General features: G+C 50.1%; 1 protein-coding gene across 2 annotated transcripts in view; it reads left to right on the forward strand.

Annotated features, from left to right (window-relative positions):
- The window catches only part of SH2B2 (SH2B adaptor protein 2), a 236,713-nt gene that overhangs the window by 190,178 nt on the left and 23,542 nt on the right, over positions 1–22,993 (forward strand). Inside the window, exons 6-7 of one of the 2 annotated variants that reach the window (XM_063956060.1) lie at positions 9,143–9,328; positions 10,507–10,700. In XM_063956060.1, the coding sequence (XP_063812130.1) occupies positions 9,143–9,328; positions 10,507–10,700 (380 nt within the window). The remainder of the gene's footprint in view (positions 1–9,142; positions 9,329–10,506; positions 10,701–22,993) is intronic. The other variant, XM_063956061.1, reaches the window with a different exon arrangement.

A 22,993-nucleotide genomic window follows, 5' to 3' on the forward strand; every position in this document is an offset into this window, starting at 1 on the left:
CATACTGACGCCGAGATCCCGGCGGGGAGGGGCGAGTGCAGCAAGCCCCTTGCGGGCTCGCTGCGCTCGCCACGCTGTGGGCTCGGTGGCGACCTGCAGTCGCCACAAGTTCTATTCCCACTCTATGGGTGTCGTGGACACCCACGAGTGGAAATAGTCCCTGTTGGTCGGCATGCCGACCATCGGGATAGTGAGCCGTCGGGCTCACGGAGGAGGTCATGTGACTGTCGGTCAGCCGACCGGCGGTCACATGACTACCACCCGTGGATGGAGATAAAGTCCCAACCAACCAACCAACTCCTAACTGTCATTTTTCAAACACAGCCTGTGACATGGTAGTTAGTAGCTGATTGGCTGGTACTTTACCTCCATCCACTTTATCTCCATCCAAGGCTTAGTAAATAGACCCCTGAGTCTGGTAGGAGGGGCATAGAGGGAGGAGCCAGCCCACACTATTGATTTCTTACAGTGTCCATGGCTCCTAGTGGACCCGTCTATACCCCATGGTATCCTCTACGGACTACGAGAAAAGGATTTACTGGTAGGTAATTAAAATCCTATTTTAAGAGCATACAGTATGCTTCAATCCCAGGATTAAAAAAGGGGGTGGAATTGGCTTCCCTAGTGCAGCCCCTATAGTTTTAGTAGTCCCTAAACTTGGTTCCCCAGGGAGGATCACGGCTGATCCAAAGGAAGCAATGACAGCATTTCAATAGAAATTCCTGTAACAAGTGTTAGTGAGCCAAAAGGAGAGTTAGGTACTTTATACCCCTTTCACATCGCAAATGCCGGATCCCACCCGGGAATTGGAAACGGGTTCTTCCCGAGTGGGATCCGGCATTGGACCCTAACAACTGGCTCCCTGACTTGGTAATATGCTGGGTCGGGTTGCCATAGCGGCGGGGGGTGGAGCCGGCATCGGGGGCGAAGGCAGTGCTGTGAGATGAGCTGATCTCTGTGCTGCCTCAACGTTTGTACTTAACAGGTCCCGCGTCGCATCGACTCGGCAACCAGTTCACACTGCCCCTGACCCGGTGTTCAACCCGGGAATAACACTGCTTTATCCCCGGGTTGAATTGCCGGGTCAGGTGACCCGGGAATTCGCCATGGGCTCTTTCACACCGCTCAGTGACCACTGTCGACCCGGCAATATACCGGGTCAATACCGAGTTATTTGTGCGGTGTGAAAGGGGCTTTAGTAACCTAGACAATCGCTCTGACAGTTTTACAGTTTAAGTATCGCACTGAGGGATGAATTGTTGAAGCTATGTGTAATGGGAGTCCCTTATACCTGAGTGCATCAGGGGACACTCCCTGCATCAGGCCTGCACATAATAGAAGTCTAGCCAGATTGCAGAGGTTTTTGGTGGGCTGTATGATCCAATTACACAGCCTGGGGTCAGCGGACGTGTAGAAGAGAAAATATGTAAAGGTACTGTATGTGTGTAATGTTGGTGGTCCTGGAATATGGTCCACTGCCTGAAGATGTGAAATCTCAGAATGTTTAAAGGTTTGGAGACTAGAGTGAATGGGAGAACATTGCACAGAGTGAGTGCAGCACGAAAAAGTCCTGTATCCCTGACTGAGAGCAGGTAATGCGTGTGTGAGATACGCAGATCTTGTGCAGAACGAATGGACAAGTTGGGAAATATTGGGGGTCATTCCGACCTGTTCGCAGGCAGCGGTTCTTTGCTGCGGTGCGAACGGGTTGGAAATGCGTATGCGCGGTGGGCACACTGCGCACGTGCGTCGTTGCCTGGCGACGACACCGCCAGCGACAAATGTGATCGCAGCGGCGATCGCAAGAATATGGACAGGTGGGAGGCGTTCCGGGATGGATACTCACCGTTTCCAGCCGTTTTCGGGGAGTGGAAAGAAGAACGCAGGCATGTCCAGGCGAACGGAGGGCAGATGTCTGACATCAGGACCGGGACCTTCATCGCTGGATACGTCACACTGGGTAAGTAGCTGCAGGGCTACTCTTGTTTTGAGTGAAAGTTTTTTAGCATATCAGGGCTGCACAAGCGTTCACAGCCCTGCTATGCTAAAATACACTCCCCCATAGGCGGCGTCTAGTTGATCGCTCGAGCAGCAAAAAGTTGCTACGTGCGATCAACTCTGAATGACCCCCATTGTGTAAAAAGAGTAGAGATGTATGTTGGTGTAGTTTTGCTAATAGAATTGTCAGAAGTATTTTATATGGAAATTGGTAAACTACAGGCCGCCGATGGAGGGACTGGCAGAGTGGAATTAGTGTTTTGCAAGGAAGGGGAGGGGCTAGGGGTGTGGCATCTAAAAGGGAGGGGCTCCCAGGGTCAGTTCCACCACCTCTCTAGGACCACTTTAACCACTGGTGCAGTGGCTGGTTAGGGGGAGGGAGCTGGCTGCATTGATGGCTCCCTCTGATTCCAGGCCCACTTCTTCCTGCCACTACTCCCTGCTTGCCCGCTGCTTCCCACTACTACTCCCTTCCTGCCCCCTGATCCGCTCTAGTACTACTCCCAGCCTGCCTCCTGTTTCCCATCGACTACTCTTAACTTGCCACCTGCTTCCCACTACTACTCTTAGCCTGCCCGCTGCTACTTCCATCCTGCTCCACACAACTACTACTACTACTAGCCTTTTCCCCCTGATGTGCACTACTACTCCCAGCCTGCCCCCTGCTTCCCATCGACTACTCATAACCTGCCCCCTGCTTCCCACTACTACTCTTAGCCTGCCCCCCACCACTAATAGTCCTAGCCTGTTTCCCCTGATGTGCACTACTATTCCCATCCTGCCCTCTGATCCATACTACTACTTCCATTTTGCCCCCACTTCCCACTACTAATCCCATCCTGCCCCCCTGATTCACACTACAACTCCCATTTTACCCCTGATTCCCACTCCTAATCCCTTTCTACCCCCCCCTTTTTAAAATAAGTTGTGTGTATGGGGGGGAGGGGGGCAATAATTTTGTGCCTAGGGTGGCCTGACCCCTAAATTCGCCACTGCAATGCACCAGGGCCCACAGCACTTGAGGGGCCCTCAAACAGTGTATAAGTCAGCAGGACTAATGGTGCACTAGCGACGGGCCAAAACGAGAAAGTAGGTGGTCCCCTCCCTGACCTGCCCCTCCTGTCACCTCATCTTTGCAACTTTGAGCAGTGTGTGAGCACTGCTGGTACCGACGGCAGGGTGCACTGACAGTGGAGCAAGTCAGAGCACAACCCGGTAGTGGTGGTGGTGAAATAAGACCAGTGGGTGGTATTCATGAGACCGGCGGTCACATGACCTCCACCAACATCCCGCACCCTCACTATCCCGATCAACAGGGACTATTTCCACTCGTGGGTATCCACGACACCCATAAAGTGGGAATAGAACCTGTGTCTCCACCGAGCCCGCAAGGGGCTTGCTGCACTCACCCCTCCCCGCCGGGATCCCTGTGTCGGTATGCTGACTGCCGGTCAGCCATACTACACCCAGACCAGTGTATTACCTTTATACTGCAGTCCGCTTTGTAACTTATGCAGCTGCTAAGGCAGCTTATGCGGAGCCTTCACAGCTGCAGATGTGCGTTTTCCCTCCGCACCTTCTGACTTGCCTTATATAAGAAAGAATGGGGGACACAAGTTAAATATTTAAGGTAGGGGGGGTCACAAGTTAAATGTGTAATGGGTGAAGGGGGCGCAATGTGAATAAGAATGTGCTACTGTGTGGTGAAATTTGAAATGGGGGTACTGTTACGTGGCCACGCCCCTTCTGTGTGAGACCACACCCTTTTCTTCGACACACCAAAGGTGCGCGCTGTCCTTTTGTATAATATGGGAGGGCGCAAATTGATAGTTTACACGGGGGCGCCAAACACCCTAGCACGGGCCCTGCTCACACCGCATTTATTCTCTGTTTGTATCCCGTATTTACTGTCACATAATTCAGGGAGTTATTTGCAGGTATTGTATATGTCTGGCTATATTGTACTGTTAGACTCTGCGGCTACATTCTCTATAATAGAAAAATAAGTTTTTTGGGGGAAAGTGCGTCAATGTGGCGCAAAGCAGCTCAGTTTGTTCAGGTCCAAATAATAAATGTCACCACATTTAAAACACAATTTCACACAACACAAATTTTGGACCTGTATAACATACGGTGCGCTTAATAGGAAAGAAGCTAGTACATCCCTTTTTAGGAGAGGTGCAGAGAATTTCTCGTATTTCCAATTCTTCTTCAGGTGATATATATCCGGAATGGGTACCCCAGAAGAAATTATAACAAAAGAAATACAATGTGTAGTTTGTTCTTAAACAAGTAACGAGGTGAGAATACAGATTTTTAGAAGCTGCTCAAAGGCGTACCCCACTCACACAAAGGGTAGAGGGAGTATACACATCAAGGTATCTTTTAACCGAGTAGTGCCCTGATCCCTTTAAAGTCCTGTCTGGTGTCTTTCATTCTCTGAAGTGCAAACCAGTCAGGTGATATTACCCAAAAGTAGTCAGCTTACAATAATTAGAAGGCGTACCCCAACACATTCACAGCAAGAGGGAGGGTGGTAAACGCATCAAGGTATCTTTGTGTTGAATGTTGTCCTAGGTTCTTTTTCTCATAATGTATGTATCACCTGAAGAAGAATTGGAAATACGAGACATTCTCTATAATGTCTGCCACAAAGGGCGGGCAATCCGCGGATGCTCCTGCATCATGCAGTACTTGCACCAAGGATTTGCCTGAAGGGGAAGTTTTGACTGGGCTGTGTACTGGGTGCTATACATTTCCCAGTCAGCCTGCTGCTCCGGTAGCCAATCACGAGCCACCTTGGGCGGCATTTTCAACTATGATTAATCCACTAGTCACACGCCTTACGACCCCTATGGGACCTCCTGTGCCATTGTAGCCACATATTGTCCCTGTGGTAAATCCGCCCTGGGCGGATACGCTATCGTTCCAGATTCAACAATTCAATCAATCTTTGGTTAGTCAAAAACCTACCCCACGTCCCTCTGAGGCCAAGGGGTCATCTAAGCGGGCCGCTTCCTCCTCACAATCCACTAATATCTCAGATGTTACTTCTGATGAGGATGGATAATTTACTGACCCGTCAGACACTGATACAGTTGTTTCTGACAAGGAACCTACAGCTCAGGTTGATGTCCCTGACCTAGTGGAGGCTATTAAGCTGATTCTACAAATCGATGATGATGTAGATCCCACTACTGCGTCTAAGAAAACTGATAAGTATAAACGTCAGAAGATAACTAAAGTAATATTCGCCCCATTCTGACCACTTAATTGATATACGTCAGGAACCCTGGTCCTCTCCAGGAAAGAAATTCTCCCTGTCTAAAAAGATGCTAGCACGTTATCCTCTCCCTGCTGAGTTGTGTAACAAGTGGGAAAATTCACCTCCGGTGGATTCCCATGTCACCTGGCTTGTGGTGTCATCTACTCTGCCTGTCACCACTATCACTTTATTGAAGGAACCGACAGATAAGCGTGTGGAGGGATGCCTGTAGTCTATTTACTCCCTTGCAGGTGCTCTGCATAGACCCACTATAGCAGCCTCCTGGGCCGCAAAAAGTATCGAAGCATGGGTTCAGGCTATAGAGGAAGAGCTACCTCAGGATATATCTCATACTGGTAGACAATATCTGTCTCGTATTACCACAGCCTCCCATTATATTCAGGAGGCGTCCTCCGAAGCAGGTGTAATGGCGGCTAAGGCGTCGACTACGTCCATCTTGGCTCGCTGTATTCTGTGGTTGAGGTCATGGAAGGTGGACCTGGACTCCAAAAACACTTTGGAGGTCCTCCATTTTAAGGGAGTCATACTGTTTGGGGAAGATCTTAATAAGATTGTGACTGACTTAGCGGCTGCTAAGACTGCATTTCTCCCAAATACTAATCCTTCTGCATCGAAGGCAAAGAGTACCACTTTTCATTCCTTTCGGAAAGCAAAGGGTCAGGCGTGCCCGAGACAGGCTTATGCTTCCAAAACCACTAAGCCCAAACCTAAACAATCTTGGGCTGCCCGTCAGCCTGCTTCCAAACAAGACAAGCCAGCTGCATGACAGGGCGGGCCTCCTCCTGGGAGTTCAAATTCCGTATGGAAACTCTGCGCTCTATTGTACTGGCCATGGAACCCGGAGACTATATGGTATCCCTGGACATACAGGATTCTTACTTGCATATACCTATTGCCATGTCGCCTCAGCAATATCTGCGGTTTGCTATTGGCAACCTACACTATCAATTCCAGGCTCTGCTGTTTGGACTGGCCACGGCCCCTCAGATCTTCACCAAGGTCATGGCCGTGATGACGGCCCTTCCCCACCGTTAGGGAATCAGGATCCTGCCGTATCTGGACGACTCACTGATCCTTGCAAATTCCCAAGATGTCCTCCTCAGTTATCTGCACCTGACGGTACAATTTCTACAAGCATGGTGCACCTAGGGGCGCTGCTGGACTCACACAGCCAAAGACTGTTTCTGTCTCCAGAGAAAGTCCTGAAGCTTCAGGACAGGATCAGATACTTCCTCTCTTGCCCAAAGGTGTTGGTACACTCGGCGATGCAAGTATTAGGCCAGATGGTGTCGGCTTTTGACATGGTGGAGTACGCTCAATTTCATTCTCGCCCTCTGCAACGGTTAATCCTTTCCAAGTGGGATGGCCTACCTAATCGAATCAGATCTCAGATGATCTCTTTGACTCTGGAGGTTCGTCTGTCTCTGTCCTGGTGGCTACAGGACCAACAGTTGAGCGGGGCTGTCCCTTCTGGATCCCCAACTGGGTCCTCCTGACTACGGATGCCAGTCTGAGGGGTTGGGGCGCGGTGCTACAGCAACACTCTTTCCAGGGTCGGTGGACCCAGGAGGAATCTCTCCTCCCCATAAACATTCTGGAACTGCAGGCAGTGTTCAACGCGTTAACTCTTGCCCTACCCCTAATACAGGGCAGGCCTGTTCAAGTACGGTCAGACAACGCCACCACAGTGGCATACATAAACCATCAAGGCGGCACTCGAAGCTGCATGGCTATGATGGAAGTGTCAAAAATCCTTCGTTGGGCGGAACGTCATCTGCCAGCGTTGTTGGCAGTGTTCATTCCAGGAGTCCTCAACTGGGAAGTGGATTTCCTCATTCGTCAGGATGTGCACGCCGGAGAGTGGAGTCTTCATCAGGAAGTCTTTCAACTCCTAGTAGACAAGTGGGGCCTACCAGATGTAGACCTGATGGCGTCTCGACACAATCACAAGGTTCCGGTCTTCAGATCAAGGACAAGGGATCCTCAAGCAGTGTTCGTGGACGCATTGGCAATTCCATGGAATTTTCGGCTGCCCTATATGTTCCCTCCAGTGTCACTCCTGCCCAGGGTGCTACGGAAGTTCAAACAAGAAGAAGGAATACTAATTCTGGTCGCTCCAGCGTGGCCCAGACAGCATTGGTTCTCAGACCTGCAGGGTCTCTCGATAGACCATCCTCTTCCACTTCCTCAATGCCCAGACCTCCTCGTTCAGGGCCCTTGTATCTACCTGGACGAGGCCAGACTGGCTTTGGATTCTTACTTCACCTGGTGTGCTGCTAAGAATTACGATGCATACAAATTCATAACTTCCAGACTTTTGGCTTTTCTGCAACAAGACCTGGACTTTGGTCTTCGTCTGGCCTCCCTCAGGGTTCATATATCAGAGGAAAATTGCGTCTATTCCTGACGTTCATATTTTCACTCAGGGTGTTTTACGGATTCAGCCTCCCTATGTCCCTCCTTTTGGCTCCATGGGATCTGTCTGTTGTCCTGAATACCCTGCAAGAGTCTCTATTTGAACCTCTTGAGTCTGTGGATCTTAAATATCTTACACTGAAGGTTGTGTTTTTACTACATTCCGGGAGTCCTCAACTAGGAAGCGAACTTCCTCAGTCGTCAGGACATGCACACCAGAGAGTGGAGTCTTCATCCAGATGTCTTTCAACTCCTAGTGGACAAGGGGGGCCTACCATATGTAGACCTGATGGCGTCTCGACACAATCACAAGGTTCCGGCCTCCATTTGAACCTCTTGAGTCTGTGGATCTTAAATGGCTTACGCTTAGGGTCTTGTTTCTGCTGGCTTTTGCCTCTGCTAGGAGGGTGTCAGACTTAGGCGCTTTGTCCTGTCTGCCCTTTCTGATATTTCACCGTGACCGGGCAGTTCTTCGAATTTGCCCAGGTTATTTGCCTAAGGTGGTGCCATCTTTTCACCTTAACCAAGAGATTGTGGTTCCGGCCTTCGTCTCTTCTGATTTGTCCTCCAAAGAGCGGTCTTCAGATGTGGTACGGGCTCTCCATATATACATGGGAAGGACTGCCTCTATCAGGAGGTCAGATTCCCTTTTTGTACTTTTCGGTTTTTACAAACGTGGCTGGCCTGCGAATAAGTAAACTTTGGCCAGATGGATTAGAATTGTGATTGCACAAGCTTATGCGTAGCTGGACTCCCAGCTCCTGCTGCTATCAAGGCCCATTCTACTGTGTCTGTTGGACCTTCTTGGGTGGCCCGCCGTGGCGCGTGTGCTGAACAATTGTGCAAGGCAGCTACGTGGTCCTTGGTGAACATGTTCATCAGGTTCTATGCCTTTGATACTTCCGCTTCCCAGGATGCTTCCTTTGGACGCCGGGTTCTTGTGCCCGCTACAGAGCATCCCCTCCCATGAGGAACTGCTTTAGGACATCCCCGCTGTTATTCCCTGTGGAATACCAGTGTACCCCGCTGCAGAAAAGGAGATTTATGGTAGACTTACCATAGTTAAATCTTTCTGCGAGGTACACTGGGTTCCACAGGGCGCCCACCCTGATGCACCTAGCTTCTTTGGGTTTGTATGGCATTAGCCGCTAGTCCCTTCTCCTTTCGTGAGAACGTGGTTCTATGTGACTAACATCTGCCTTCTCTTTTACCTGTTACTGCACTGGACTGGTTAACGAAACTGAGCTTCAGTGCCCGGAGGCGGGGTTATAGAGGAGGCCTCGCAATGCATCCTGGGAACAGTCAAAGCTTTAGCCTGTTGGTGCCTCTGGATCAAGATCCAACTCTACACCCCGATGTATTCCCTGTGGAACCCAGTGTACCTCGCAGAAAGAGATTTAACTATGGTAAGTCTACCATAAATCTCCTTTTTCTTGTGTCCAGGAGCTTACCGACCACTTGATATGTGTGGTCAGGATGTTAGTGCAATATCTGCTTTTCCTCTGCATCTACCTGCTGTACCTACTCCGATAAGAAGCTGGGAAAATACTACAGTAGACCATTTTGTTCAGGTCCCCCTAGAGAACTTTCTGCAGACCTTGGAGTCTCCGGCATCTAACAGTGGACCAGGTACAGAAAACAATTTATGAAGAACCCTGAGAGTTGCCCGTGGTGTTTTATTTTATTAAAGAAATGGTTAAGCTCATTTGTGAACCTGTAAACAAAAGTAAGCCCAGAGAGTGAAAGCTGTTGTGGAACACCATGTGCCTAGTTCTGCATTGATATACCCATTTATGCTCACATGTACCTGTATGTGTCTAGATGGCTGCAATTACTTAGAGGCCAACTTTAAAATACATTTGCCATTTGATAAGTGCCAGATTAAGGTCCGCATGGGCCTAGAACTGAACTTTATTAAGAGCCTATTGTGTGCTGCCTTAGGGGTGTGTGACCAGTTCTGTGGATGGGTGTGGTCTACATATGGGGTGTGGCCTGCTGCATCATATATTTAGCAAACAGCAGTAAACCTTGCTAGCCCCCTTAATCCAGCCTAGCAATCACCATGGTAACCATACAACAGTAATGTAATACTGGATCGGATACTAGATTATTTTGGTGGGAGGGTGTGAGGTGGAGGTCTGGCAAGAGGAGGGGACCTTGGAGGACTGCAGTGCTGGCTGCAACAGAATTTTTTTTTTTTCTGTATACACCTTCCTGGCTCCAGCAGACCCTCTGGTATTTTCATTGGGGGGGCCTGGAGCTTCAGCTCCATCCGCCCCATTGTGAATCCGGCCCTGCATTTGATAGGTGGAGCTTGGTGGATTGGGGTGTTTTTTGGTAATGAGAGCTAATTGCAGAAATGCACTATTGAATGTTGACCCCAATATATTTAAGTGGGGTTTGGAGAAAGGATGGGGGAATCGGACATTGAACATTTATGGAAAAAGCAATGACAAAAGTTATAGAAGGCAGAACTTTCATCCACCTTCACGTCTGGATCCACAGTCCTTGATACAGTCCCAAAAGCAGAAATTTGGTGTACACTAATGTATGTGCCAAGGCAGTCATATAGTCACAGTTGTGCTAAATGTTCTGTGCATCCGGATATTTTATAATTAATAATACCCTGAGTTCCCAAATAGTAATGTAAACTGAAAATCAACCCTACAGTTGAATCTTTCTTTAGACTTTAGGTATATTTAACCTGAAATAAGGAAATCAGGAAAGTAGCATGTTACATCTCTATATACTGTATACAAGTGGTATTATAATGTTACATGCCATGTTTTTACATTTTGGGACATTAGGTGAAGAGGGTGAAAAAGATGCTGAGATAAACCTATTTGACTACCCTTGGTTCCATGGGACACTATCGCGCATCAAGGCTGCTCAACTGGTGCTTTCTGGTGGAACTCGGAGTCATGGACTCTTCGTCATCAGGCAGAGTGAAACCCGCCCCGGAGAATACGTGCTGACTTTCAACTTTCAAGGCAAGGCCAAGGCAAGTATGCTGCCTGTAGTGTTTCAAGGTAGTAGATCATTACATTAACCTCTTCTAAATGTGCGTAACAAAATGAGTCGATAAAATAACAGCTGGAGAGGAATTTTCAGTAAGTTGAGATTATTACATTTCTTAGTTATGGGCAAGATCACAAATGATTTAATTGAGTGGCTCTCAGGTCTATTGCTTGTAATCATGGCTAGAATAACCCTGTTTGCCTAAGTGAATTTCAGCAAATGGTCATCCATTCTGATTTATTTTAAGGCAGCAGGATTTATACCCCTCCATGACTAGACCATTATGCTTTGATTTAAAAGGCAGTAATACTTTTATTTATTAGTCCAAGCAAGTTAACTTCATATTTCTCTTACGTCCTAGAGGATGCTGGGGACTCCAGAAGGACCATGGGGTATAGACGGGATCCGCAGGAGCTTGGGCACACTGAAAAGACTTAAAGTGGATGTGAACTGGCTCCTCCCTCTATGCCCCTCCTCCAGACCTCCGTTAGACTTTGTGCCCAGGACTGACTGGACACTCACTAGGGGAGCTCTCCTGAGTTTCTCTGGAAAAGACTTTGTTAGGTTTTTTATTTTCAGGGAGACCTGCTGGCTACAGGCTCCCTGCATTGTGGGACTGAGGGGAGAGAAGCAGACCTACTTCTTCTTAGTTTAAGGGCTCTGCTTCTCGGCTACTGGACACCATTAGCTCCAGAGGGTTCGATCACTTGGTGCGCCTAGCTGCTCGTTCCCAGAGCCACGCCGTTACCCCCCTCACAGAAGACAGAAGTCGGGTGAGTATGAGAAGAACAGAAGACTTCAGGACGGCAGAAGACTACAGTAAAGGTACAGCGCAGTGGCAACGCTGCGCTCCATGCTCCTACACACACATTTCCTCCAGCACTCGCAGGGTGCTGGGGGGGGGGGGCGCCCTGGGCAGCATGTTACTGGGTCTTCTTGGGCCGGCAGATGTTTGATCGGTGCATTGGCACCGTTTTCGGGACCCCCGCCGGCATTTTACTGTTTTGGAATTTGGCGTGCTGAAGCGCGCCGGGAAGGGGCGGAGCTTAGCCGCGCGGCTCACAGGCGCCATTTTCTCCTCACATGCAGGCAGGAGACGCTGGTCCGGGACCTCCACAAGCTCCATTAACGTAACGGGGAGCTTATCGGGGGGGGGGGGGGGGGGGGGAGGGGACACAGTAGCTGGTGCATAATTGGTATATTGGGCAGCGCTGGTACATATATTTTCGTTGGTGGGATATATGGGCGCTGGGGTGTGAGCTGGCATACTCCCTCTGTGTTTCTCTGTCCGGGCTTCCTTGTGGGCCTGTCCCCTTGCTGAGGCATTGTATGTGTGTGTCGGTGGGTCGATACTAGGTGTCGACATGTCTGAGGCTGAATGTTATTCACCGGAGGAGGTTATGGGGGTGCAGATGCGGGTCTGGAGTTGGCTCTGTCGACGCAGCCGACACCTGACTTACTTGCACTGTTGAATACAATTAATTCTAATGTGACTTCTTTATCAAAGAGATTAGATAAATCTGAATCACAGACACAGGTGTGGAAAAAATCCATGGAGGATGCTTTGTCGCAGGTACAGACCCCGTCGGGGTTGATAAAGAGGCCGTTTACTCAAGTGGTAGATACTGATACCGACACGGATTCTGAGTCCGATGTCGACTTCACTGAGGCTCCTTTACATCCTAGATTAGTTAAGAGTATTCAGTACATGATTGTGGCTATAAAAGATGTGTTACGCATTTCTGAGGAACCTGCAGTACAGGAAACAAGGATTTGCTTGTTTAAAGAGAAAAAACCTGAGGTGCAGTTTCCCCCCTCTCATGAGATGAATGCTCTTTGTGAAAAGGCTTGGGAGTCGCCGGACAAGAGGTGGCAGATTCCCTAGAGGATTTACATGGCGTATCCTTTTCCATCTGTTGATAGGGGAAAATGGGAGGCGTCTCCTAATGTTGATAAAGCTTTATCTCGTTTGTCTAAGAAGGTGGCGCTTCCGTCTCCTGACACGGCAGCTCTCAAGGATCCGGCGGATCGCAAGCTGGAGACGTCTCTGAAGTCCATTTTCACTAATACGGGTGCATTGCTCAGACCTGCTGTGGCGTCGGTATGGGTGAGTAGTGCTATTGCTAAATGGGCTGAGAATTTAGCTGCTGATATGAATACCCTTGATAAAGATACTGTTCTTTTAACTCTTGGTTATATCAAGGACGCTGCAGATTACCTGAAGGATGCGGCGAGGAATGTTGGTCTCTTGGGGTCAAGAGCCAATGCCATTTCGATTTCGGCCAGGAGGGCGCTGTGGATCCATCAATGGAATGCTGATGCCGATTCCAAAAGAGCTATGGAAGCGTTACCCTTCAAAGGTAATGTCCTGTTTGGGGAAGGCTTGACGGACCTGGTTTCCACTGCAACGGCGGGTAAGTCCTCGTTTCTTCCCTATGTTCCCACACAACACAAAAAGCCACAACATCAGCAGATGCAGTCCTTTCGTCCAAATAAATACAGGCGAGGAAAAGGTTCGTCCTTTCTCGCTTCAAAAGGTAGAGGAAGGGGAAAGAAGTCGCCTGCAGTGTCAGGCTCCCAGGACCAGAAGTCCGCCCCTGCCGCTACCAAGTCCACCTCATGACGCTGGGGCTTCCCTGGGGGAGTCCGTGCCGGTGGGGGGCCGTCTGCAGTTCTTCAGTCGGGTCTGGGTCCAATCGGACTTGATCCGTGGGTTCTAGAGATTGTATCTCAGGGCTACAGGCTGGAGTTTCAGGAGACGCCCCCTCACCGGTTTTTCATGTCGATCCTGCCAGTGTCTCTTCCGGACAGGGAGGTCGTGCTGGCAGCAATACAAAAGTTGTGTCTCCAGAGGGTCATTGTTCCCGTTCCCCCGTCTCAGCGGGGGGAGGGGTTCTACTCGAGCCTCTTTGTGGTGCCGAAACCGGACGGTTCGGTCAGACCGATTCTGAACCTAAAATCCCTCAATCCATACTTGAAAGTTTTCAAGTTCAAGATGGAATCTCTTCGAGCGGTGATTGCCAGCTTAGAAGGGGGGGATTTTATGGCGTCAGTGGACATTAAGGATGCCTACTTACACGTCCCGATTTATCCACCGCATCAGGCTTTCCTAAGGTTTGCGGTACAGGATTCTCATTACCAATTTCAGACGTTGCGGTCTGAAGGAGAGTGCCCCCCTGGAAACTGGAACTACGACTATATGTGTGGATCCACCATGATTGTGTGGATTCTACTGGGTGCACCCCGCAGTTGAACACACACGGATGTGAGTGCAGGAGCCCGTACTTGATTTTTCATTCAGATAGGGCAGAATTGCGGACTCGTCAACAATTTTTCCCGAAGGTGGTGTCTTCGTTTCACATTAACCAACCTATTGTGGTGCCGGTGGCTACGGATGCTGTGGCGGTTCCAAAGTCTCTGGATGTGGTGAGAGCTTTGAAGATCTACGTCGCCCGTACGGCTGTTGCCAGGAAAACGGAGGCGCTGTTTGTCCTGTATGCTGCTAACAAGATTGGTCATCCTGCTTCAAAACAGACTATTGCACGCTGGATTTGTAGTACGATTCAGCAGGCTCATTCTTCGGCCGGGCTACCCGTGCCGAAGTCAGTAAAAGCCCATTCTACCAGAAAAGTGGGCTCGTCTTGGGCGGCTGCCCGAGGCGTATCGGCTTTACAGCTTTGCCGTGCGGCAACCTGGTCAGGGGCAAACACTTTTGCTAAGTTCTATAAGTTTGATACCCTGGCTGATGAGGACCTTGCGTTTGCTCAGTCGGTGCTGCAGAGTCATCCGCACTCTCCCGCCCGGTCTGGAGCTTTGGTATAAACCCCATAGTCCTTTTGGAGTACCCAGCATCCTCTAGGACGTAAGAGAAAATAGGATTTTGGTACTGTGGCCGGAGAGACTAGCCAGCCACACGTGTAATGGCGTCTGCGACACTGAAGGGGTTAATCCTCGTGCCCGGCGCCATGTTACGGACTGTTTAAAAGTTTGTTTAATGATGTGTTTTACTTTTAACATGTCATATGTAGTGCTCTGTGCACCATTGCAGGAAGGCATGTTTAAATGTATTTATTTTATATTCAAGACAGGCTTGGTGTATATTTAAAGGGAAACACGTGTTTAAATGAAATGTATTTAAAGGAAAAAATGCAGTTACTATAGCTGTCTGAATAAGCAACTCTTATCCTCTGGAAATAGGAAGGGGCATGCTAAGGGCTCTGTGCTAGCAGCGAGGTGTGAAGGACAATACCTTTTGATGTGTGAGTTCCTTAGAGAGAGATACTAATCACTGGGTCTATGGGCTTGGAATCTGTTTCATGTAGGGGATGTAAGTGATATACGATCCGAATGGCAGATAAAGGAAGGAAGACCGTTTGTTTGTATTGTAGCTATTCCTGTTGTAATCTTAAACACTGGGATTGCCTGCAGATGGGAATGACCAGACACATTTGTATTTTGAAGATATGTGATAAATTTATCAATAGTGAATGTTAATCTGATACCAAATGTTGTCTGGGTGACAGGAAGGAGGATATTGTTTTATTGCACTTATATCCTTGTAAAATGTAATTTATTGGTATTTTGTAAAATAACCTGATTGGTTGGAGAAGACAGGGAGGGCTTACCCCCCTGTGGTACTGTGTGGAAAACTGACATAAAAAGGAGACCTGCGTGCCTCCAGAGTTGTAGTTGTAACATCTTCTTCTGCTGAAAACATCTTGATTGTATGCTGTTGCCCCTAGCAATAGGGAGGAGCCTTTTTAAAGGTTATTTGAGCAATAAACATCTTTGCCTCAAGACTGCTTCATCTTGTGACCAACAGGGTTAGGCCAAACCTAGCCCCGTCCTCCGGCTGTCCAGGGAAGCACCTAGCGTCTCCAAGCTCCGCCTTCCGCCAGCTACCGGTAGAGGCCTAGCAAATGGCTAGTGGGGATTCGTCAGCACCACACAGGGGTGGTAAGGCAGTGCGTCGGCACATACAGAGCAGAACGGTGGTTCCAAACGCCACGGCAGGTTAGGAGTTTGGTGGTGGCAGCAAGAACCCGCCCACAGCGCAGTGGGTGGAGTCAGTAACAGGCGGTTACTGACGGTAAGCGGGAATCCCCTATGTGGTCAGGCCTCGTGCGGCTTGACCTTCCATTCTGTGCGCAGTCAACGGGACGCGGCAAGCGGCGAGTGCTTCCGTACGGTACCGTCCTGTCACAGAAATTGGTGGCATAGTGGTGGGATAATCCCAGGCGGCTTTTCATCACCCGATTGGAGAAGCCGAGTTACTCAGGAGAGGAGTAACTGCAGCGCAGGAGAACGCACAAGATGGCGGAATTCAGGGGAATGTCCAAGGGCGATCTGGAGATTGTGTGCCAGGAGAAGGGTGTGGATATCCCTTCCAACGCGTCCAGAAGCGTCATGAAGGCGGCGCTCAGGAGCTTGGAGGAGTCCCATCGGGCGGAGGTGGAAAGCACTGACGGCGTCAGCATCGCAGAGGACGGCCCACCAGTGGACCTTCGTATGGAACCGGTGAGACCCACAAGCTCCGCCCCTTCTAGCAGCAGCCATGTTTCCCAGCAATCCCTAGCAGGGCCAGGATCCCAACGTCCCAGGGGGGGCGGCCCGGATACCCTAGCAGATCGGCTAGCGGAATTGGGGGAAAGGGCAACGGAGCAAGAGCGCTTGATCATCATCCAGATGTGGCGTGATGAGCGGGCACCACAGGCCGTGGTACCCCGGGAGCCGTTGTCAGCTGTTGTACACAGATCGGGACGCATTCAGTTTGCCAAGTTTGCAGACAGTGATGGGGACATTGATGGACATTTGCAAGTTTTTGAAAGGACTTGCAAACTACACGATTTACCCAAGTCGGAGTGGGTGAGACACCTTGTGCCCACTCTGCATGGAGAGGCATTGGAGGCCTATCGAGGAGTGGCCACGGAGGACTGTGGGAACTACGACGAAGTCGCGAAGGCCCTCCTCCAGCGATTCTTCATCACTCCAGAGTCTTACAGGAAGAAGTTCAGAGACTTGCCCAAGAATCCGAGCAGCACCCATGAGCAGTTCGCCACCCAGCTGCGGCAGTACGTGGTGAAGTGGGTGAAGGATTCGGAAGCCACTACATGGGACGCACTGATCGACCTGATCTGCAGGGAGCAGTTCTACCGCAGGTGCGCCCAAGAAGTGAAGGAGTGGGTGCTAGATCGGGAGCCACCCAGCTTAAAGATGGCTGCCCATCTAGCCGACAAGTATGTGGCAATTCGGCCACAGGGGCAGAAGCGCCCAGCCAGCAGCCAGCTCCAAAAGACTGCACCACCAAGGGGACCCCCCTCTTCAGCTCATCACCCCCAAAGACAAGCATCTTCTAACCCGGGTGCTCTTGGCCAGCAACCGCACCGCAGCGTCCCTGCCACTGATCAGAGATCATCGGTGCCACGACTGGAGAAGAAGTGCTACGGCTGTGGGAAAATCGGACATCTGAGGATGAACTGTCCTGCATCCCAAGCACCCCAGACTCGTGCCCCAAATCCGAGTGCTGGAGCCCGGCTCGCTTGTTTGACGAGAGGAGATGAGCCTACAGAGACTGTTCCCCCTCCAGTCAGTCCGATGGAGTGTGGCGAGAGACAGGTGCACTCTGCGGAGAGAGTCACCTGCATGGCCAAACAGCCCCTACACAACATGTGGAGGCACCTGCAGCCAGTCCACGTGGGACCCCTGCAGGGAGAAGGCCTAAGAGACTCTGGGGCCTCAATCACTGTGGTGAGCCCCCACCTTATAGATCCTGCTGCAGTATTGCAGGGTCGCACTGCCACGATCACCCTGGCAGAAGGAACAGAAAAAGCGGTTCCCATGGCAAGAGTCTACCTGGACTGGGGAGCTGGACCAGAGTTGCGAGAAGTTGCCGTCATGGATGGTCTCCCAACTGATGTGGTCCTAGGAAATGATCTGGGTGGTGGGATCGTCACTATGTTTGTTGGCGCCATTCCCCGGAGTCAAGTTCCAAAACCACCATTGACATCAGCTACTCCAGCACCGCCCAGCCCAGAGGAAAAGACTACAGCTGCTAGACAACTGCCAGCACAGCCAACCACAGCATCAACCAGCCCAGAGGAAAAGATTACAGCGGCTAGATCAGTACATCGACCCCGCATGCCTTTTGCCTCTGGTATGCCTACGTCCACTAGCAACGAATAGGATGTCGGTTCCAGCTCGTGTGATCCTGTGGGGGTGCCCAATGATGCTCCTGACCCAAGTGGTTTGTTAACTCCGGCGGTGAGTATGAGAAACCACACTGATTTTCCATGACTGACCCCTACCAGACTGACCCTAGTAGTCCCCACCTAGATCCCCCTGTAGAGTGTCCCAATTTAGGAGAGATTGAGGGCCACAGGCAGGAGTTTAGGGAGGCTCGACTCTCTGACCCATCCCCGAAAGGCATGAGGCGCCACTCTGGCAGCGGCCTTGACAGGGTTGGGGCAGGAAGTTTGACCTGGCGGGAAGGGTTAAGGTACAGGGTAGCCAGGAAAGTGGGAGGGGATAGACCAGATAGGGAATGTGTCCAACTGGTCCCCTCAGGGAACGTTCCTGCGCAACCGGTGTCGGTTGCCAGCGAAACCCCTTTGGACAGCAACCCGGAGACAGACTGTACCCTGAAGTGCCTGACACAGAGCTTACCCTGGTCTGGAATGTCGGAGGACGCCCAGACCAAATGTAAGGCTGGTGCCATGCGTTGGCAGCCGGGGCACTCCAGCGGTTGTGTTGTCTCTGGGCCTCTGCCCATAGGAGAACCTTTACAGCCAGTTGCTGTGGACATAGCAGGTCCCCTGCCTGTGCTCAGTAGATCGGGGAAGACACGCAGCCTCCCTGTAGTGGATGCCACACAGGATCCAGAGGCTGGTGGTCTTGCCGCCATCACTGTGGCACAGGTAGCGGACGAGGAGGAAGGAGTAGGCCTAGGTGACAGGGTAGGTTTCCCGAGTCATAGGTCGACGGAGGAGGATTGGAGGGCAGGTCTGACAGGGCAGACAGTTGCCAGTTAGGTATGACGGAGGTGCAGTGCCTGGGGCACCATGTGGGAGGAGACAGGGGTAGGCCCAACCCAGAGGGGGTGGAGGCAACCAGAGGCTGTCCCCGACCCACATCACCCAGACCGGTACTGACCTTAGAACCTGTAAGGCCCTACGGACATGTTGTCATTGACTTTAGTCCTGTAGTGAACCCCTTGACAGAGATGGCTAGGAAGGGCATTCCCAAGTCAGTGGACTTTGCACCCGCTTGCGAGTTGGCATTCCAGTCATTGAAGGAGGCTCGGGTACCCGCTCCAGTGCTGATGGCGCACATTCTTGACCAGGACTGTGTGTTACGAACTATTGCGCCACTGCACGGACTGGGAGCAGTACCGAGCCAGAAAGAGCCATATGGGCAGGAGCACCCTGTGGCCTGGTTGAGCAGTATACTGCTATTGTGGGAGGTGGGGTATGCCACAGTTGGGACACCGTGGGTGGCACTTGTTTGCAACCGGCCCCCCACCGTGGTGACTTACCACCTACCTGTTAGGTGGCTGCAACCTACCTTGGGGAAATTGGACAGACTTTTGTGGTGGAGCCTTGAACTTGGACTTCAGGTGGACTATTTGAACATTGTGCACCCACGAAGAGAGGCCCACTGCACTATGGATGAACCGTCTAGGCCAGAGCCTACACACCCTAGGTAGCGTCCCCTTCAACACAAGGGACTGCGGGACCAGGACCTAAATCGTTGGGACATGGGTCCCTGGTTGACCCGCTTGAATGGGGGGGGAGGAATGTGGCCGGAGAGACTAGCCAGCCACACGTGTAATGGCGTCTGCGACACTGAAGGGGTTAATCCTCGTGCCCGGCGCCATGTTACGGACTGTTTAAAAGTTTGTTTAATGATGTGTTTTACTTTTAACATGTCATATGTAGTGCTCTGTGCACCATTGCAGGAAGGCATGTTTAAATGTATTTATTTTATATTCAAGACAGGCTTGGTGTATATTTAAAGGGAAACACGTGTTTAAATGAAATGTATTTAAAGGAAAAAATGCAGTTACTATAGCTGTCTGAATAAGCAACTCTTATCCTCTGGAAATAGGAAGGGGCATGCTAAGGGCTCTGTGCTAGCAGCGAGGTGTGAAGGACAATACCTTTTGATGTGTGAGTTCCTTAGAGAGAGATACTAATCACTGGGTCTATGGGCTTGGAATCTGTTTCATGTAGGGGATGTAAGTGATATACGATCCGAATGGCAGATAAAGGAAGGAAGACCGTTTGTTTGTATTGTAGCTATTCCTGTTGTAATCTTAAACACTGGGATTGCCTGCAGATGGGAATGACCAGACACATTTGTATTTTGAAGATATGTGATAAATTTATCAATAGTGAATGTTAATCTGATACCAAACGTTGTCTGGGTGACAGGAAGGAGGATATTGTTTTATTGCACTTATATCCTTGTAAAATGTAATTTATTGGTATTTTGTAAAATAACCTGATTGGTTGGAGAAGACAGGGAGGGCTTACCCCCCTGTGGTACTGTGTGGAAAACTGACATAAAAAGGAGACCTGCGTGCCTCCAGAGTTGTAGTTGTAACATCTTCTTCTGCTGAAAACATCTTGATTGTATGCTGTTGCCCCTAGCAATAGGGAGGAGCCTTTTTAAAGGTTATTTGAGCAATAAACATCTTTGCCTCAAGACTGCTTCATCTTGTGACCAACAGGGTTAGGCCAAACCTAGCCCCGTCCTCCGGCTGTCCAGGGAAGCACCTAGCGTCTCCAAGCTCCGCCTTCCGCCAGCTACCGGTAGAGGCCTAGCAAGTGGCTAGTGGGGATTCGTCAGCACCACACAGGGGTGGTAAGGCAGTGCGTCGGCACATACAGAGCAGAACCGTGGTTCCAAACGCCACGGCAGGTTAGGAGTTTGGTGGTGGCAGCAAGAACCCGCCCACAGCGCAGTGGGTGGAGTCAGTAACAGGCGGTTACTGACGGTAAGCGGGAATCCCCTATGTGGTCAGGCCTCGTGCGGCTTGACCTTCCATTCTGTGCGCAGTCAACGGGACGCGGCAAGCGGCGAGTGCTTCCGTACGGTACCGTCCTGTCACAGGTACTTACCGATAAATCCTTTTCTCCTAGTCCGTAGAGGATGCTGGGCGCCCATCCCAGTGAGGACTGTTACTGGCAATGTATTCTGGTTGGTTAACTTGGTTTATACACGGGTAGTGTAGTTCTGGTTTTCAGCTTGTTGCTGTTGTTATTTCATACTGTTATCTGGTTTACTATTACTCCGGTGATACGGTATGTTTGTGGTGTGGGCTGATATGTTTGTAGCCCTTAGTTTACACAAAAATCCTTTCCTCGAAATGTCCGTCTCTCCTGGGCACAGTTCCTATAACTGAGGTCTGGAGGAGGGGCATAGAGGGAGGAGCCAGTTCACACCCACTTTAAGTCTTTTCAGTGTGCCCAAGCTCCTGCGGATCCCGTCTATACCCCATGGTCCTTTTGGAGTCCCCAGCATCCTCTACGGACTAGGAGAAAAGGATTTATCGGTAAGTACCAAAATCCTATTTTTTCAGGGTAAGTGTTTGAAGCACATTAGGTAAAATGTATTTTTATTATATAGATTTAATATACAGTATGTTGACTGTTATGGGCCCTACACACTGATAGATCCCCAGCCGAGCTGCCCAACGGCGGATACGGCCGACTGGCGACCCGGCGGCGGGGAAGCAGTGATGGGGGGGAGTGAAGTTTCTTCACTTCCCCATTCACCCGGCTCCATAGCAGTGCAGGCAAATATGGACAATCTCGTCCATATTGACCTGCATGCACAAGCGACGGGGCACCAGCGATGAACGAGCGCTGGTGCCTCCACACTGAAAGATATGAACGATATCTCGTTCATTAATGAACGAGATCGTTCATATCGTTCACTCATATCGCCCAGTGTGTAGGGCCTATTAATTTTCTGTGATGTAGGACACATTTTCTGCAAGATTTGATACCTTATACATGTTCTAAGCTGCATATTTTAGTCCTTGCGTGGAGTGCTAACATTTAACATTGTTACAACGTACCAATACACACACATTCTTAGTTTGGGGAAAATATGAGATGGAGAAGGATTAGGAATTTTGGACAGTTGACATAATTTGGGGGAGTTTGTGTGCTATGCAAATGTTACCACAGAGTGCATGCCAGCGGCGGCTCCAGAGGTGGGGCTGCAGCACAGTTCAAAATTCAAATAGCGGAGACACACCAACTGCCACCCCAAACGCTGGCAGACATCGCCGGCCAGGACTCACTGGCAGTTGGTGTGGCTCCCCCACCTCTGGATCCGCCACTGTGCTTGACATATAAAACATGGGTGTCGCGCACAGGTGTGATGCAATTATTATTATTATTATTATTATTACATTTTATTTATAGGGCACCACAAGTGTTTCGCAGCGCCGTACATATGGCAGACATTAGAACAATACAGGGTACACAGAAATTAACATTACAGTAACAGAAAAAAATAAAACCGGGCACAGGTAACGATTAGCACCACAATTCTCAGTACACCCTACAGATGAGATGAAAGGAAGCAAGGGAGTAGTCAGCGTACTACTAGGGGCAGGCAGCCATTGGAAGCGATAAACAGTAATGAGCGAGATGAGATGCGGGTATAGCTATTCGCTACGTAGGAGAGAGCTGTAATGGAAGTGTGAGAGAAGAGGGTTGTGAGAACAGGAGGGAAGAGGTCCCTGCTCCTAGGAGCTCACAATCTAGGGGGTGGGGGGAGACAGACAGGTGACATGAGGTGCGAGTAAGTGAGAGGCGGCCTGATGGTAAGAAGTAAGTGAGGCATAGATGGCCAAGGCATGAGGTATTGGGTTGTGAGAGTGCCTCGAAACTAGGTTATGCAGAAGGGTACATTTTGATGAACTGGTCGGTTTTCAGTGTTTTGAAGCTTTTGCAAAGTCGTCGGAGGAGTCTTATAAAGCAGGGGAGCTCGTTCCAGGGAAGGGGAGCAGCACGGGTAGAATCTAGGTATGCTGGGGAAGGAGTTAACTTCTCCCATTATACGGTATATTGGTGATGCTTGAGATATTAGTTTAAGTGACAAGTGAGGTCTGATTCGGACCTTCTCTACATTGATTGTGGAACCCAGCCACATACTTAACCCAACATAACTGTACTGTGTTCGGTCAGGAGCAGACTAGCTCTATAATGGCATACCTCTCAACTGCCCCAATTGTTGATCTGAGGTCTTTAATCTTCCTTCCCA

Source organism: Pseudophryne corroboree, chromosome 2 (genome assembly GCF_028390025.1).
Source record: "Pseudophryne corroboree isolate aPseCor3 chromosome 2, aPseCor3.hap2, whole genome shotgun sequence".
Taxonomy (NCBI): domain Eukaryota; kingdom Metazoa; phylum Chordata; class Amphibia; order Anura; family Myobatrachidae; genus Pseudophryne; species Pseudophryne corroboree.